The sequence below is a fragment of the Cyprinus carpio genome, chromosome A3 (assembly GCF_018340385.1).
Source record: "Cyprinus carpio isolate SPL01 chromosome A3, ASM1834038v1, whole genome shotgun sequence".
NCBI classification, from domain to species: domain Eukaryota; kingdom Metazoa; phylum Chordata; class Actinopteri; order Cypriniformes; family Cyprinidae; genus Cyprinus; species Cyprinus carpio.
In genome coordinates this window covers 5,460,781-5,478,950 of record NC_056574.1, presented here as the reverse complement: position 1 = coordinate 5,478,950, position 18,170 = coordinate 5,460,781, and the positions used below count along the sequence as shown (strand labels likewise).

The 18,170-nt window shown below is 37.7% G+C and overlaps 2 protein-coding genes and 1 long non-coding RNA gene across 3 annotated transcripts; 2 read left to right on the top strand and 1 right to left on the bottom strand.

The window, feature by feature from the left end:
- The first annotated feature begins 636 nt into the window (after nt 1–636).
- On the top strand, nt 637–7,981 carry LOC109102832 (ATP-dependent RNA helicase DDX39A-like). The gene is made up of 10 exons (XM_042734515.1): nt 637–793; nt 2,472–2,680; nt 2,759–2,886; nt 4,414–4,690; nt 4,770–4,888; nt 5,550–5,681; nt 5,914–6,023; nt 6,952–7,096; nt 7,175–7,322; nt 7,464–7,981. The coding sequence occupies exons 2-10, from the start codon at nt 2,473–2,475 to the stop codon at nt 7,478–7,480; spliced, it is 1,284 nt and encodes a 427-aa protein (XP_042590449.1). The 5' UTR covers nt 637–793; nt 2,472; the 3' UTR covers nt 7,481–7,981.
- A 299-nt stretch (nt 7,982–8,280) lies between these two features.
- LOC109102451 (CCN family member 1-like) lies at nt 8,281–17,733 on the bottom strand. Its single transcript, XM_019115787.2, has 5 exons — nt 17,508–17,733; nt 15,467–15,680; nt 13,422–13,826; nt 12,112–12,290; nt 8,281–10,403 (listed from the first exon to the last, which is right to left on the bottom strand). The coding sequence occupies exons 1-5, from the start codon at nt 17,562–17,564 to the stop codon at nt 10,098–10,100; spliced, it is 1,161 nt and encodes a 386-aa protein (XP_018971332.2). The 5' UTR covers nt 17,565–17,733; the 3' UTR covers nt 8,281–10,097.
- Nucleotides 10,250–12,656, top strand: LOC122139063. The gene is made up of 3 exons (XR_006155969.1): nt 10,250–10,380; nt 12,120–12,313; nt 12,430–12,656. It is a non-coding gene; the product is annotated as an uncharacterized LOC122139063 (long non-coding RNA).
- Nucleotides 17,734–18,170: the final 437 nt, after the last annotated feature.

The window sequence follows — 18,170 nt, the reverse complement described above, 5'->3', positions numbered from 1 at the left end:
CATTACTCTAGTCTTCAGTGTCACATGATCCTTCAGAAATCATTATAATATGCCAATTTGCTGATTATCAAAATTTAAATCAGTTGAGTAGCCTACATTTTTTATTCAGGATTCTTTGATAAATAGAAAGATCCAAAGATCAGCATTTATCTGAAATAAAAAGCTTTTGTAACATTATACACTAATCCGTTCAGTGACTGAATATTTTTTACCAGGTTAAATGTTGATTATTATTAGTAACTCAAACTCCTTTTTGTAAACTCTACCTAACCTTCGATCGCGCGCATCCGCCACGTTTGTAGTTTTTCTAACGTGTTTTATTCGTGTTTGTAGTTCTGGACCGAATCCTTCGCCAAAGCGCAGTGAATCGTGGGCAATTTTATCCATTAGAGTGTGCACAGAGCCACGCTTCAAAAATCGACCTGAAATAGTAGACCATCCGGGGACTTTTGGCATACTATTTTCAACATAATAATTTGGACAGATTCCATTGATCCAATGATGGGAGTCGGAATCGACTCCGAAAAACCTGCAATCGAACACTCCGACGCGAGCGCCACTTCAACGTCATCACCAGCATCCAATCGCGATACGGTTACATTTAAATTGATACGTTCGCAAGCCAATGGGAGTGTGCGTTAAGTCAACGAGCGCGACCGTTCTGCCAATGAGAGCGCGCGTTATTCAGGAGGCAGGATTTCCGGCCGGTAGTATAAACCGAGGCCTGACGCGTGCGGTTTGAGGCAGTATCTACGTTCGTGTATTCAGTATCCTTACGCACAATCACTTAAAGGTAACTATAATGTAGTTGATGTTTAGATGTAGACCTCTTTCTTCGTCACGTAATTTATCTTGTATTGTTACATACCGTTGTGTGTTTTGTTCAGCGGAAGTTTCGTGTGTGACTGGAGTGTTGTGTCATTGTGCGCGTTAGCTGTGCATGCTAACCGAAGCGCGCGTTTGTTTTCTGATAAATAGATTATTACATGGTTTCGTTCTGTTCGTGATGGTAAGCCTCATGGAAACACAAGCCCGCGTCGAGTTTTGCGTGTGCGTGTGTTTTTAGTTATTTATTTATTAATTTTAGTATTTTTCGTCGTGTTTATCGGTCTCTTAACGCTGGTCTATTGTCAGCTGCGCGTTGGCGATGAAGCGTTTGTTGCAGTGGTCCTACAAATAGACAGATTTCTCTTTTGCTGACCAATCTGGGATTGCGTTTATCGGTAACGCAGAACTGCCAGCATGTACGCATGTTGACCTCAAAGTACGCTGGTACGATTGGTCACGCGACACTACGCCAAAATCCATCTCTGTCCACGCGCAGTATTCAAAACAAGCAACAGAAAAAGATGTTCAACCAATCACGGTTTTTTTTTTTTTTTTTTTTATATTGCATTTAAATAATTTCTGCGTCTTATTTCTCTCCTAGTAGCCTATAGTCTATAGTTTCAGTTCAAAGCGTATAAATATACATTTTGCTGAAATATTTGTAGTTGGACAATAAATGTGACGTATGTAGAATTTTAAACCTACAAGTAAGTGTATTTGTATGATAGCACTAACTGTAAGTGTAATGGGGTTATCAAAATAGCCTTTTTTACTCAATTAGTCTGTGCTTTTTATTATTTTCATTTTTAGTTTAGTAACTTCTACTTCTTTGAAAGGTTTATTTTTGTTTTTAGATCACAATGTAATGTGACTTTAACTCTTTTTTGCAAATTATGCTTACATGCTTTCATTTTATTTGTTTAATCCAAATACAAAATACCGAGATATAAAGGCTACAGCACACCGCAAAATGGCCAAAAAATAGAGATGATTTTTTGCTCATATCGCCCAGCTCTATACAGACATTTACTGGAGTTTTTTTTTTTTTTTAATGACATTAAAAAGAAAAGAGGAAAAAAAACTAAATGGCAAAAACTAACTAAACAGTTACGGTAAACAGTAAAAAAAAGTTACGTTGACTTGAGAGCCTGGTTTGGATGTTGATGATCGAGGCCCATATAAACCCTGTCCAGTTTCACTGCCTAGTAACAAAGTGTACCGCGATATTACCGTGTTTCTTTTGGACTGCTTTGGCTTTTTGTATTTGTACGTACTTATTTGCTATAGTCAGTGTTGGGAAGTAGGCTAACTAGTTGGAATTACGTAATTTTAATTACAAAATAAATGTAACTGTGCTTTATGTTAGCATTTGAGGACCACGTAATTGTCATTTTCTGTATAAAGTATATCATTGTTCCTTGCTACCATCAAAGTACTTTGTGTAAAATAGCAAGTTCTTGTACATATACATGACGGACTGGTTTCTGGGTTTGTTTACATGATTTCTGTCCTGTGTGGATTTAATTTCGTGGTGTAGACTTTCTGAATGGTGGTCCCTCATGCCTCGGTCCATTGAAGCATGAATGTGCGAGTCGTCTGAAGGTGTGATTTTAATTGCTGGTTCTCACTCCTTTTGTTTCCAGAATGGCTGAGAATGATGTTGACAACGAGCTGCTGGATTATGAAGAGGACGAGGAGCCTCAAGGGGCCCCGGAGAGTGCCACTCCAGTGGGCAAGAAGGAGGTGAAGGGCTCTTATGTGTCCATCCACAGCTCGGGCTTCAGAGACTTTCTGCTCAAGCCGGAGCTGCTGAGGGCCATCGTGGACTGCGGTTTTGAGCATCCGTCTGAAGGTAAGAGACGCTGGTTTTCCTAATGTAACTATTTATCTTGATTAGCATCTTAAGTAAACTTCCCGTGTGTGTTTTTAGTGCAGCACGAGTGCATCCCGCAGGCCATCCTCGGCATGGATATCCTGTGTCAGGCCAAGTCTGGTATGGGAAAGACAGCCGTGTTTGTGCTCGCTACCCTACAGCAGATCGAGCCGGTGGATGGACAGGTTCGTATATCGATCTTGGTTTGTGGTGAAACCATTAGAGCTGTGTGGGATTGGTTTGGTATTACTTAACTCAGAGTTTCCCAAACTGGAGTTTGTGAGTTGATGAGAGAAACTAGCAATTAATTCATAATGTAAAATATTAAAATCAAACTTAAACAACTATCTTCTTGACATGACATCAGATGTGAACATGCAACTGTTTATTTGTTAATGTTAAACTAAAATGAACTCTTAAAATTAAATGCCTACTAAAAAGATTACATGTTTTGTTTACCTGCATGTCATGTGACAATTAGCCAACAGAACTAGGAATGTGAAATGTTTAAATATTTAATCATGATGATTTTTTTTTAACGAAACAATGAAAACAAATGCTTTATAGATTCAATTGTTTACAGTTATGTGACCATTAATCGACATTTAGAACCATGAATGTGCGAATAGTGAAATTATTTAAATATAAAATCATAAAATTAAAATAAGTTTAAATTTAAATGCATCTAAAACTACCAAAATAAAACTTGATATTGAAGATGAAATACTCCAAACGCATACGATTACTATGATTAAGTTATTTATCTGTTGTGACAATCACAATCTGGAAAACTAATTATTTTAATACATTTTATAATGTAAAATGTTTCGTTTTTTAATTTTTTTTTTTTTTTTTTTTTTACCTGATTTTCAGTTTAAAACAATCTAAATAAGACTTAAAGATTAAACCTTTTATTTGTGCATGTCTTGTAAACCTTGTAAATTCATAAACAAAATGTATTCATTTTAAATGTTGCATTATGATATTTTAATGTAATGGCACAATCAAAAATTATTAACAAACATCTGCATCACATGCCACCAATAGACAGAACCATGAATGTTTTAAATTATTGCAATGTTATTTAAATCGTGATGTAATATTGCAATAAACGGTTTTGGAATAAGTATTTTAAAATGACTTGATACATAATGCAAAACTCCATTTCTGTCACTGATGGAGTTTTGCTTCCTTGTCACCTTTGGCTTGCTTAGCTGGGGACACGATTTCTGGCAACAATGTTGACTTGTCTTGACACTATTTGAAAAGAACTGAATTGTGCTGGACGATGACATCACTGAATCAATGATGAACTGACTTTAACTGATAAAATGTTTTCTGTTGTCCTCTTGCATTATCAGCACACATTTTCCTGTTTAACACTGTAAAGCTGCTTTGATCTGTATTGTATAAAGCACTCTAGAAATAAAGGTGACGTGACTTGAGAAGATTATTTAATTACACTTACAAAATAATAATTGGTTTACCTGCAAGTTCATGGTTCTCTGTTGGTTAATGGTTAGGTTACATGTAAATATTAGATTCAAATATTAAAAATATTATAACATATATATATATATTTTTTTTTTACTTTAGCACATTTTAGTTTGTGATGGGCTATCAAGCATTGCCATAATAATTGTTTCACAGATCTGTAACATGCAAAACTTAAGTTTGCTGAAGATTAAGTTGACTGTTTTCCCATGATTCAGGTGTCGGTGCTGGTCATGTGTCACACGCGTGAGCTGGCGTTTCAGATCAGTAAGGAGTACGAGCGCTTCTCCAAGTACATGCCCACGGTGAAGGTGGCTGTGTTCTTCGGCGGCATGTCCATAAAGAAGGACGAGGACGTCCTGAAGAAGAGCTGCCCTCACATCGTGGTCGGCACGCCGGGACGAATCCTCGCCCTGGTCCGGAACAAAACCCTCAACCTGAAGAACGTCAAGCACTTCGTTCTAGACGAGTGTGACAAGATGCTGGAGCAGCTGGGTGAGCGTTTGACTCAAAACTGCTCAGAACTGTGTTGAGCCAAGCCTGTGATGCTTAAGCTGACATGTTTGTTTCTCAGATATGAGACGTGACGTTCAGGACATCTTCAGACTGACCCCTCATGAGAAGCAGTGCATGATGTTCAGCGCCACCCTCAGCAAAGAGATTCGGCCCGTCTGCCGCAAGTTCATGCAGGACGTGAGTAACGTCGCTTTCTTTTTTTCATGAGTTACAATGTTTTTGTTGAATACAGAAAACTTTCGTTTTTTTTGTTTATATAGATTACATTTGAGTTGCTTCAGTATTTCAACTTAAACTTCATACAATTCATCTACTTTCCAAAGCAACATTTCTCAGTTTTGTTTAAAGTTGTATTTAATGTTACAAACCAAAATTACTTAAATGTATCAATAAATTTCAAGCGCAATATGTCGTTGAAGTACTAAAATAATACAATAAAGTGATGTTAGCTGTTAATGCATAACTTAACAATGAGCAACACATTTGTTCAATATGTTAAGGTAAACGTAAGGGGAAGAAAACATTTTTGGGGTTTAAGTACTTAAACTAAAACAAACTATAAAAAAAAAATATGCGCAACAAAGTTCCACCAAAATATTATTACATCAATTATATTAAGCATGTTCTGAAGTGTTATTTTAGTATGCTCAAAATAGCACACTTTCACTTTAACAAGTCTTTAGGTGCAGTGGTAGTTTCATGCAAATGATCTGATTAAGCCATTTGAGAAATTGTCAGGCTGTAATTGTAGCTTTATTACCCAGCTGTATTCGTACTGATGATGATTTCTTAAGACTTAATCTAAAGCATTCTGTCTGTGTTTGCGGTCTGTTTTCAGCCGATGGAGGTGTTTGTGGACGATGAGACGAAGCTGACTCTTCATGGTCTGCAGCAGTACTACTGCAAACTGAAGGACAGCGAGAAAAACCGCAAACTCTTCGACCTGCTCGACGTGCTGGAGTTCAACCAAGTGAGTTTAGCGCTTGACTCTCTTGAGTTTCCAAGGCCACTTGCAAATGAGGAATACAACAAGCAAATATTTTGTTGATCAAACCTGACCCCATTTACTCCAACTTCATTATGATTTTTCAGTGCATATTTTCCCCAAACTGTTTGTTCGTCTTTCTCTGCCTCATTTTTCCCTGTAGAATATTGTTTCTGTCAGAAGTGCTTGATTGAGTAATTCTGCTGTTGTCCTGCAGGTGGTGATATTCGTAAAGTCTGTTCAGCGTTGTGTGGCGCTGTCACAGTTACTGGTGGAGCAGAACTTCCCCGCCATCGCCATCCACAGAGGAATGGCTCAGGAAGAGAGGTGTGTGGACTTGTTTAGGCTGAATGTACTGTTATGTAGTGTAATCATGAGTGTTGACTAGTGAGGGCATTGTACCATTAGTGGTTGAAAAGACTCATAAATTGGCCAAATCATATTTATATACAGGTCTAGTGTCTTGCACAGGTTTCTGTGAGGGTTTGTTTAGGGTTAGTAGATACAATATAATTAGTCTGATATAAAAAGAATGGAAGTTTATGAAATCAACTAACTAATAGTCAGAAAAAAACATTAGCTTTAGTGTTGGCATATGCTTTGATTCCCTGGAGTTATTAAAAGAAATCAAGGATTACTTTATCTTCGCTAAACCTATTTGAGTTGAGGTCTTTTTTTATATATATATACTTTTTTAATGTCTGTTAAAGACAAATGACATCAAAATTGCTGAAAACAGAACTGAAAAGTTATACTTTTTAAAACATAAGACTACTATAATAAATGGTAAATCACATTTATAGGACATTTCCGAAGTAAACATCTGTTTACTTGTATAAACAAGGTTTTAAAACCAGATGATCTAATGTCCAAGTTTAGAGTTTCAGCCAACAAATAGATACAATCTCCCTTATTATAGTTCAATGGAAATTATTTTATCAGTTCAGGGAAACCCAGATTTAGTTACAATCCTTAAAGACACAAAATGCATGAACTTGTATGTCCGTTTCATTCTCGCTAATTTCGCTACGTAACTATTGCTAACTCGCTAAGATCATAAAATTGGTGTTTTTTCCATGAAGCTTTCTTTTCCAGCAACAATTCCTCATAGATTCATGATTATCTCTTCAGCGTAGTTGACATGCTTGGTGCTATGTTTATTACCTTAATCTCATTTTCTTCATCTTAAGATGAACCATTTGATCATTGAATATTTAATACACAAAGCTGAGTCTCGCCTCGCCTCTGCTCGCAGGTTGTCTCGGTATCAGCAGTTCAAAGACTTTCAGAGGAGGATCCTAGTGGCCACAAACCTTTTCGGGCGAGGAATGGATATCGAGAGGGTCAACATCGCCTTCAACTACGACATGCCAGAGGACTCGGACACGTATCTCCACAGGGTTCGTATCCATGCAGTCACCACAAGTGTTTCAGATGTCTGAAGCGGCACATCTCACACGGTCTCGTCTTGTTCTCAGGTGGCTCGTGCGGGTCGCTTTGGCACCAAGGGTTTGGCCATCACGTTTGTGTCAGATGAGACTGATGCAAAGATCCTGAACGACGTACAGGACCGATTCGAGGTCAACGTGGCAGAGTTACCGGAGGAGATCGACATTTCCACTTACAGTGAGTCTTGGGTCTCGTCTTATAAGCATCATGCTTCAGTTTCAAACGTTTGATTCCCATTGGTTTCCTGTCAAATGTTTCAAACCTACAGTGACCGGTTGAATAGCAGTTGAAGTGACATTTGTCTTTTTCTCTGTGCAGTTGAACAGTCCAGATGAAGATCTTGACGTTTTCAGAATCGCAGATATTGGATCACGGTGGGGTGCTGAACCTCCGTTTTTAAAGCATCCTTTTTACCTCAAACCCACAATTATTTTTACCGCTTCTCGGAGAACCGGGCGAGTTGTCTGTTTTATGATTTTGTGCTAAAATCATGTTTTTGTTTTGGGTTTTAATGAGATTAAAACTTTTTATATTCTACTCTTGACTGGCTGTGTTTGTCTTTCCAAGAAGAGAAGTGGTTTTGTAATGGGTTTCCAAATGCTTTATGTAATGCTTACTCTGAAATCTTTCCAGTTATTTGTCTTGTTAAACTCGCAGGCAAGCATTATAATCTCCATTGTTTGGGGATAACTGATTGAGACTTGTGTGGTTGCAAATTACTGAAATGTCAACCCAAAATAAAAACAAATCAGTTTTGTAATGTGAAATTGACTTTTCTTATCTCCAAACAAATTTTTCTGTGTAATTCATGAAATAAATGCCCAGCCAGCAACTAATTGACCTGGTGGCTCTTGAATTCATTTGTTTAAAGCGAAATATAACTTTTTATTAATATTTACATGTATTCACCATATTATGGTGACTAAGACGCAGCTTTTCACTCCATTTTCATGTTAATTGCTTTGTAACTGAACAGTTAGAAATGCTACTTAGTTGATATCTGAGCTCTTGGTTTTTTTACATTTAAACAATGTATACTGATTTTGACTAGGCTGTTAGAATGGTTATAGCTAATCTGTAGAGAACTACACCGCAGTATGATTAAAAAAAAAAAAAAACATTCAAACGCATTGAGTCAATTGTTTTTAAAAGCCAGTTTATTTGATGGATGGTGAGTGGTTGTCTTTGTCTTATGAGGTAAAACAAATGAGAGGAACTTATAATACAAGACCCTTTTAGACCAGACCCAAATCCAGATAAGTCTGGTTTTCAGCGGTATGGAAGTGTAACATGATGAATGTGGTATCCATGTAGGCTGCTCAATGTCATTTCCTGATTATATAATCCACTCAAGACTTTTAAAAGTCTGTACAAATTGTTTTTCATGAAGCATACAAACGTCAGTGATGATTAAATCAGATTGATTGCAATAATGCTTGTCTGGTAATAAGAGAAAAGCTTAAATTTTCACCTACTCGACGATGAAACAGGTGAAGAAAGTCCCACAGACGCACCGGAGATCGCGGCAGACGGGAAGAAAACGCCTGTGAACTACTCCCAGGTATGTATCCTGTTCAACGACGTAAATCTGCTTAATTACCATAGTAATTACATAATTACTATGATGCAATTTTGACGAAAAAGAAAACCTAACTAGGCAGTTGCGACCCAGTAGTGAGATGTTCGCGCCTCTTTCGTTTGAATCACGCTTGTTCAACTGTCGTTAATGACGTCACGCGCAGGTGGTGAAGTAATAACAACATCCGCTAATTAATCTATTCGACAACGCAATTAGTGTCAGATACTTATAGTTAATTAACTCAAAACAACAGAAAGGTGTTCATTTTTTTTTCTTCAAGTTTACATGCGGCAGTTTATTTCAGTCAGCAGCTTTACACAACGTCCTCCGACTGGCTGCTAGATGCCGTTTTATTCAGTTGAGATTGGGAGCTCCAGTGAAACTTTACAAAATATACTAACACAATCATTCAATGACAACATGGCTTCTTCTTTTCAAATTTTTTTTTTTAGCCTGTTCAAACTCTCGTTCTTCAGCTCAGATGGTGTGACCTCCGTCAGTTCATGCACCGACGCCAGGAAGAAATGGAAACCGCTGCATCATAAAACACACAGACACCAGTGCCGTTTGCACGAGGCTCTACCATCACGTGGTAGATTACAGACCAGCGTTTGAAAGAACCGTCCCACTCATTACTTTTAAATTACATGTTTACATCAGATGCTGGTGTTTTAAACATATTTTTATTGCAAACCAAAGGTTTACTGGGTTTCTTTCTGCCCCCAAAGAAGAGGATTGTAATTAGCCGGGAGCAGAGGAGCCGACGTTTTGACTCCAGGGAGCTGCAGCACTTGGCAAATATCGCTTGGTGAGTTGATGGAGTCATGGGCTCACAAAACCATCAGTCTCAGTGTTGAGTCCACAAGAAGCTGAGTCAAACCCTGGGTAGCTTACAACGACTTCCCGTTGAGTTTCCCTTGTATTTGCCAGCAGTTCTTTGAAGGTCAAGGCAAAGCAATCACTACAAAAGACATAAAGGTCAGCCCTTGTGAAGCTGAGAGGTCCCACCACATTTAAGTGTCTAATCAGCGTCCCGCTGAGGCATTTTTTTCCCCTCCAAACCTGCTTAAAGTCTCATCTAGATTACGCAGGTGCCCCAGAATGCATCACTGTTCATGGTAAGGACCAGTAAATCAGAAAATCCATTGTATATATTCACGTCTGGGTTTAATCCCATCCCGGTTCCTCACGGGAAAGCACATCTACTCTAAGGCTCTCGGTACAAGGGATTGGAAACCCAAAGTTGCCCTTTTCCCGCATGGATTTGCATTATAATAAGGCTTCGGCCTAGCGTCTACTCAGAGTTACACTTCGAAACGCTACTCTATTGGACGGGGAAAGACATGGGGGTGGGTCTTTGGACAAATGAGACTTTAATCGATGAACTTGTGCATGTCACCATAGAGCCAACGTTGGGGCGGGAGCACTGCATCGTTCAGGTGGCCGCATTCGTCATTGCACTTGCAGGACTGCACAAACATTACGGCCCTCTCGAAGCGCTCTCCATCAGGGCAGGCGAAGAGCACGGGGGCTGTCCGCGTGCGTCGGGGTGAGCAGCATCGCCCGTCCAGGCACGTCCCGCAGTAGTTGGGCCGATAGAGACGTGTGCTGCGGCAGCCGGCGTAGCGCAGACGCAGAGGCTCAGGAGACTTGTGGGTACGAGAGCACTTCCTCCCCTTCTGTTAAAGAAAAATAAAAGGGCAGGTTACATTCACATCTGCAATGGAAAACAAGTGTGCAGTGATAACTTCAGTAGGCTAAGAGACTGTTTACATGACACCATTTTCAACTAAAAATGGTAAAAAAAAAAATTCACGACAGGGCATTTTGGTGGCCTGAGAATGCAAACTTTGAAAACGGGTTTTTGAAAGCAAATTTGCAAAAACGTTGATGGCATGAGCATTATGTGTTCCTTCAGTGTGTGCAAAGTTGTCTCGTGTAGCCAGACCATCAGACTGATGGCTGAAGGTCTGGAGTCCACGGCAGCTTTCATTGGCCAAGGCCCACCCTTGAGGACATTTGACCGACATGTCAAACAACCAATCACAGTTCGTTTCGTTCAGCATCACGTTTTGGGGCGTGGAAATGTCGCCACAATAACAAACCGGTGTGTAAAACTCGCAGACGTATTTTAAAGATTCTATGTTGCAAACTTTAAATATTTCACATTCTTTTGAAACTCCAGCATTTAGTTGATCCTGATAAGTGCTCGTCGTCACAGTTGTAAACTGTGGTATGGCGCCACGGTATCTTTGTTTCCAGGCGGAACGTTAAAGAACGAGACACGCACGTCTCCCTGAAATCCTGAAGAATTCGACCAATCTGATGACTACTTCGACACTCCTGAAGTGTTTCCACTTTTGTGTCCCATATGCATCAGACGTTCAGCCAACGGTCCGTGGGCATGACGTCTGAGGCTGAGACTATGTGCACAGCTACACAGTGTTTCTTTACAAAGTGACATCGCCAACTACTGGCCTGGCATGCTTAAAACAGTGTGTTTTAGTCATTTTTCCAGATCCATGTGAACGGGGATTGTTCTCACAATGTTGTCATGTAAACACCTTAAGACAATGAAAGGTTACTTTAGCAGTGTGCACCATTAGAACTGACTCTTGATTATTTTTTTTTTTAAATAGTCTAAAATCCCTAAAATCATAAATTTACTAGAGAAGCAACACAGTGTAAGATTTTAAGACTTTAGTCTCCATAGATTTTGTCTTTAATATGAGTGTATTTAATTCACTGCACTGGCAGATACATGTTCTTGTTTTGATCATAAACCAAATCATTTTCTAAGACAACAATACTTCTTATGTCATTCTGCATCTCCAGTAAACATTTGTTTATTTAAGAATGTGTAGACTTTTGTACTAGGGATACAAGATAAAAATACTGAGGAAGTAGAGCACTCTCTATAGTGAAAGTGTGCAAATGTAATTCAAATATCACATTACATCATTCATGTTAACATCTTTACTCATGTTTCAAGTACTGCTAATGTGACTGTTGTTGTTTAAGCTACTTCCATATTCAAAAACATACCTAATAATATTCAAAAATAAGCAATGCTTTAAATAATATTAAAAATAAACAATTTGCTCGCACACTGGAAAACAATGTAAGAGCAACATTTCCAATGGGAAACTGTACTAAAGAGCCAAAGGCCAAATGATGATTGCAGGGTTTAGATTTATGGATTTAATTTAATTAATGTTTTTATATTGGCTAATACCAGTTGGTGCCTGTGCACCAACACAAACGTTGTTTAGAAGCTGGTCCTTTTTGGTGAAGCAGGGAAGAATTCTAAGCTATTTAAGCAGACGCAAACTGGTCTTTTCAACAGGATCTTGTGGTAATTGTGCAGATAATCTCTGATATGATTACCTTTAAAGGCACATTCACAGAACTACAGGGACGAATGTTGCAGAGTCTGGTTTCCTTCAGCAGCTTGCACTGCGCATTCTCATTGGTGACCCGAGATGAAACGCCCATCCCGCAGCTGCGCGAACAAGGCGTCCAGCGTGTAGTCTGTGCAACACATTGCCACCCGGCTTGCTTCCATGCTGGGAAAAACGAGAGAGACGGGGTAAGTTAGTACACAGGCAGCATTCACCCAAAAGGGAACACTGACGCACAGAGAAAGTGATTACGGCGCGCAGGGAAACAGCTGCCTGACAGAGTGTGTGTGGGGCTGGTTCACAGGGATCTCGTGGAAAAGAAGCAGTGGGCTCCTAAACACAGGCACCCACACAGAAGCACATGCAGGAGGAACCGCCACAGCTCACATTGGGACTGATTGTTATTTGAAGGGCAGCCCAAAGGGGCGTTTACACAGGACACATTCTTGCACTTCGCTGCATTATTTTTAATTGTTGGTTTATGTAAACATATGCTAAACAGACGTCATTGTTGGTAACGATGCATATCACAGCCTGAGACAAGGTTATTATAGTTAACTTAAAGTAAAACTACATTCAAAAAAAAAAAATATAAAACAAATTAAACTTAATTTTAAACTTAATCTCATTTTCATTTAGTTTAGTATATTAATAGTATTGCAATGAACACCATGTTTGGCATCATATCAAGTTAAAAGATAAATAGTCACATAGTCAAAATGTCACTAATAGATATAATCATCCTTTCTAGTTGATTAATCACAATACATTAAAACAATTGTTTTGTATTACAAGTTTTCTGAAAATGTATGTTTAAATAAGCCAGTGGGGCATTTTCTACTTTAATAGGCACTAATTTCCAGGAGATAAATCTGAACACTGGATAACGACAGGTTCAAAATCCTTGTTTCATCTTGTTAACATTTTTGATATCTCTTTTTTCACTCCAAAAATCGGAAAAACACTGTCAACAGCCAGAAAAAAAAAAAAAAAAAAAACATTTTCACTGTTTATGAAATAAAATCCTGTGTAAATCAGTATGAATAATAAAATAAACAAACCCCTCAATAAAAACCTTCAGAATATAAATGGGAATAACTATGTTAAGTTTGGTGTATGTAAGTGCTGCTGAAGTGGAGAAAAAACTCATAACCTCTAAGTAAATGTATTGGAATTGACATAGATAAAGTGTAAGAAACACCTAAATGTGTATTTTAGATGTTTTTTTTCCATACTTGTTGACCAAGAAGTCTAGTGCTAATTACAGATGTGTTGGGGAAACACAGGTAAACACACCTGGCAGGTGCTTTCGGCTACGCGGTTTGTCCCACTTTTTCTCCACCTCTATGAGTTCATTCCTCAAGGAGTCTTTGGGCTTGTAGGGGAACGGCTTTGGTCGGGGTTTCTTGTAGGTGTGCAGGTCGGGGAACAGATACGGAGGCGGCTGCGGCTGTGTGGGTATTGGCGGTGGGGGGGGGGAGTAGGAGTGACAGTCCACGCTGAGGCAGCACTGGCCGGGGATTTTGACCAGTCGAGGTGCAGGACAGGATGGTGATGCCAGAGGAATATCGGTGGGGCAAAGGGGCACGCAGCCCACCGCCCCGTCGATACAGGTGCACTGGTGTTTGCAGCCCGCGCGGAAGTTTTCTCCATTCTGATACATGCGGCCATTGTATTCACAAGAGCGGCCTTCCAGTTTGCCTGAAGAGACAAAAGACAGGAGCAGGACTCAGCTATAGGGAACTGATGTTCAAATTATATTAAATTTTTTAACTTTAGTTAAAGTTTTAGTAATTATGGGGTGTTTGGGGTGTTGTCCCAGCTAACAGAATTTTCTCAGAACATTCTTCAAGGTTCTTCCAGTAACGTTAATAGAACCTTCGTTCAAAAACATCATTCACACATCATTCATGGAATGTTTCTTTTTTTCTGAAACATTTTTGTTGGACTTTTTTAAAATGTTACTACTTGTTTCAGAATGTTCAGAGAACATTCAAAAGTTACATTTTCATGCCTTAGTGGTATCATAAGCAAATTGTTAGTGAAACATATTTTTGTTAGCTAAGTCTCAGCCAGTATTTTCCCTTGTTTTCCAGTAAAATATCTAAACATTCTTTAGATCAACTGTGATTATTTTTAAAATCTTTTGAATTATTTGCATCGAATTATCTAGAAGACGACCTGCACAGAGTGACAGTAAGGGGTTAAACAGAGATTGACACTCTGTCCTTTGCTGTTATGAGAGAGGCTCTATGTTTAGGGCAGAGTGGAATTTTGACTTGTTTACAAAGTCTTTGAGCGTCAGATAGTCTTTGGGTGTGTGAGACGCCCTCTAAAACCCCCCTTTAGTCCAACTCAAATAACTGCCTTAATATAGAAACTAGCCCAGTGCACAAAATATCCTCTGTATGTGAGGAAATGAATGTGCATGTCTTAATAAAGATAAAACCTGAGGCGAAGGGTGACCAAACTACATCAGTCCTCTTTGCAGCCTAAGTTAGAACTACATTATTAAGCAGTTTGTCATAAAAATTATTATTTACGATAATTATTGGAACGTTTGGGAATTGAATTAATCCAAACCTTTTAATAAATATGTACATTTTCAAAAAATATAATCATGAATTATAAATGTAATGACTAATTATTGAATAGGAAATTATAATACAGTGTTTTCATTAATTTTTGACAATATATCCTGGAAGGAAGTTTGGGTGGGACATCAAAGGTTTTGTTCATTTTTTGTAAATTTCTGGTAGCATTTAGTTTGTCATTAACCAAACAAAACTTACAAATGTAAAAACATTTGCGTTAGAATATATTGTTATATATTTATTTAAATTCATTTAAATTCATGAAATGTATGTTTTTTTTTGTTTGTTTGTTTTCAAATTAAATCAACTTGCATCATCAATATAATACTTTGTGACAAATACGCCAATTCAAGATCAATCTAAAAGTATTTAGATACATGCAAATGACTGTTTAAATTGATTATTTATCATATTGTGATTTATAGGCTAATGAAAATTAATTGCTATTTAAAAAGTTGTACATTTTATATTTTTGAAATTAATTTATACAAGCATATATTATGACATTTAAATATGTAAAAATTTTGTATTTTATTAATTTAATTCGTATTAGCATATATTGTGATATATACCAATGATAAATGCTATTGAAAATAAATGGTAATTTTTAAAAATCATATTTTATACATTAATTTACACAAGCATATATATATATATATATATCACACAAGTGCAAATTAATTTAAATCTATAAAATTATATTTAAAGACCCCAAAAATCTAAACTAGGGTTGTTTTGTTTACTCACCCCGGCAGATTCCATGGATACTGGCCACATCGTTGCCATAGTTACACTCCAGGCCCTTGTGGTGGTCACAGGGTTTGCCTTCATGGCAGTCGTCATTTAGCTGGGCGGCACAAACCTTACAGCAGCCGCAGCTGTCGGGCACCGCACTGACGCCCGGTGGGCACACGGGCCGCTCCGCCGGACACTTACACACCTTAGGACACCTCGCTCGTACCTGCAGACCGGACACAGACAGACAGATGTCAAAGACAAGGATTACAGAGTTCAATTTAGGCTCAGTGCAACTTAATGTTGCCAGATAAAACCTCTGCATAAATAAAATAATCGTTTCTGAATATTTAAAGGGATAGTTCACCCAAAAATAAAAATCTACCCCATACAATAATGCAAAAATATTAATTCTATAATATATATATATATATATATATATATATATATATATATATATAAACTTTATGCAATATTGATGTGCGCATGGGTAGTTTTTTTTGTTTTATTTCTTTTATTTTTAATGTTGTGTTGGTTTTATTGTAATGGTAATAAAATGTTCCTTCAGAGTTATCTGTCTTTAATAATGTTATGAAAACTTAATACATTAGCACTAGCGCAAATACATTATACACTGTTCATGGAACGTTTTTATAAAAACATTTTAATTGGACGTTCATCTTACTTGTTTCAGAACATTCAGAGAACATTCAAAACTCAAGTACATATAATCTTTGAAAATGATAAAATGGAAAAATTGTTATAAGAAATATAAACTTGCATCCGGATTTGGTACCAAGCTATACAAAATATATTAAAAAATACTATTGGCATCTTTTTTTTATTTATTATTACTAAATAATTTTTATTCTTTGCCATTTTTTTTTTCGATATAAAGAGAATGAATGTACCATCCTCTTGTAAGAAAAAAAAAGTGAAATTACACCAATAAAGAAAAATCTTTTTAAAAAGATTCATTAAATACTGCAATTTTGAACGTTCAGAAAACATTCAAACATTCAGAAAAGATAAATAACATGGATAGGAATATTCATAAAGTGTTCTTAGAATGTTTGGACAATATATTTTTTGAAAACGTTAAGGGAACGTTCCATTTCATAACTTTCAAACAGAATGAGAATGCTACTTTTGAAAGATCTGTAAACATTCCAAAACAAGTCAATAACATAAAAAAACATCCAGCTAAAATGTTCTAGAAAAGAAACATTCCATGAATGAGGTGTAACATTTTGATAACATTATTAATCGAAAGAACATTCTATTAACGTTGAGACAATCTTCCCAGAACATTCTTAGGGTGTTCTCTGTTAGCAGTGATGAAACCAATTTATCTTCACTTCACGATTTAAGTTCTCGCTGGGAAAGGAGTGTTTCGTCACTCTAAAGTTTTTTTTTCCATTAAAGTCAATTTCCATTGGATCATTTCCGACAGCACTGCACCTGTTTCCCCGGCATATCCATCTCTGTGTGAAATACCCAGCCAAGCCCTCTGAGAATGAGCACAGCGCCTGGCATCTTAAACTCAGAGGAGACGAGCTCTTGAGTCTCTCGGGACACATATGTGTATCTGAGCTCTGAGATCAAAGCATAACTCAGACCCCACCACCCCTGACCGATTCTGGCCGGCGGGGTTAATGGAGCGGGATCGAGGGCTGGATTGTTGTGCGTTGGTTATTTTGAGCTGTGCCCGTCTATTTCTGAACAGCAGAAGCCATGAGGGTGGTCAGACTCTCTCAGGTGTGCAAATCATATATATATATATATATATATATATATATATATATATATATATATATATATATATATATATATATATTGTATTCAAAAGAAAATATAGGCTACACATATATTTAATAATTTATAAATAAAAAAATGATTTACATATATTTATACACACATACAGTTATTTATGCAACTATGCATAATTATATGAACGACTGATATGTTTCTGTCTGCAGTTTCTTAGGTTTCTTAATGAAATGCAATTAATTGTTGCTGTTTACACTGTTTACATAGCATTCTTGTGACTCACCGTCGTGCAGATGATCAGTACAAGCACCAGCGGACACAATAAATCCCTCATCTTCATAACAAACCCTTCAGTGTCCACGGAAGATGATTTATTGAAACTGTAAACCGGATAAAGCACTTCAACTCTCACAGACAAGCGGTAATAATCCAGCCAGGCGCGTTTATTCCAGCTCGATAATGTCAGCCGTCTCTGGTTCGAGCAGTGAAGTTTTTAACTCTTGTTTTCATACCGCAGTCTTTATACGGGTGAACTGTGATTTTATCCGAAGCCCCGCCCCCTCGGCCAACCAGAGCGCAGATGCGCGGCCAGGATTCTAAATGGGCGTGTTTTTACGTCGAGGCGGAGTTATGATGATTCGGGGGCGTGGTCAGCGATGAATGCAGTCATTCATAAAAACAACTTCATTCCAGAGAGGAGCTGCTGTCTGCTGCTTTTTGACTTATATTTTAATCAAAATATTATGGATGCTTTAAAGTCTCTTTCACACGCATAGCTCTGTCTGCTGTGTGCTCTGTGCAAGGCTAGATAAATATACTCAGCTGCATTAATAAAGCTGCAGAGATTTCCTGTAGGCTATCAAAAGACCGATGGAGAGATAGATCAGATGAATTCAACATATTTTCAATGTTTTCTTCAGCTTGATCAATTTTCAAATTAAAAAGC

Coding starts and splice junctions, on each gene's coding strand:
- LOC109102832 (XM_042734515.1), top strand. CDS start 2,473: ATGGCTGAGAATGATGTTGACAACGAGCTGCTGGATTATGAAGAGGAC. Junction 4,691..4,769: donor CAAGATGCTGGAGCAGCTGG/GTGAGCGTTTGA, acceptor TTTGTTTCTCAG/ATATGAGACGTGACGTTCAG. Junction 7,097..7,174: donor CGGACACGTATCTCCACAGG/GTTCGTATCCAT, acceptor TCTTGTTCTCAG/GTGGCTCGTGCGGGTCGCTT.
- LOC109102451 (XM_019115787.2), bottom strand. CDS start 17,564: ATGAAGATGAGGGATTTATTGTGTCCGCTGGTGCTTGTACTGATCATC. Junction 15,681..17,507: donor TACTGATCATCTGCACGACG/GTGAGTCACAAG, acceptor TCCGGTCTGCAG/GTACGAGCGAGGTGTCCTAA. Junction 13,827..15,466: donor TATCCATGGAATCTGCCGGG/GTGAGTAAACAA, acceptor TTGTCTCTTCAG/GCAAACTGGAAGGCCGCTCT.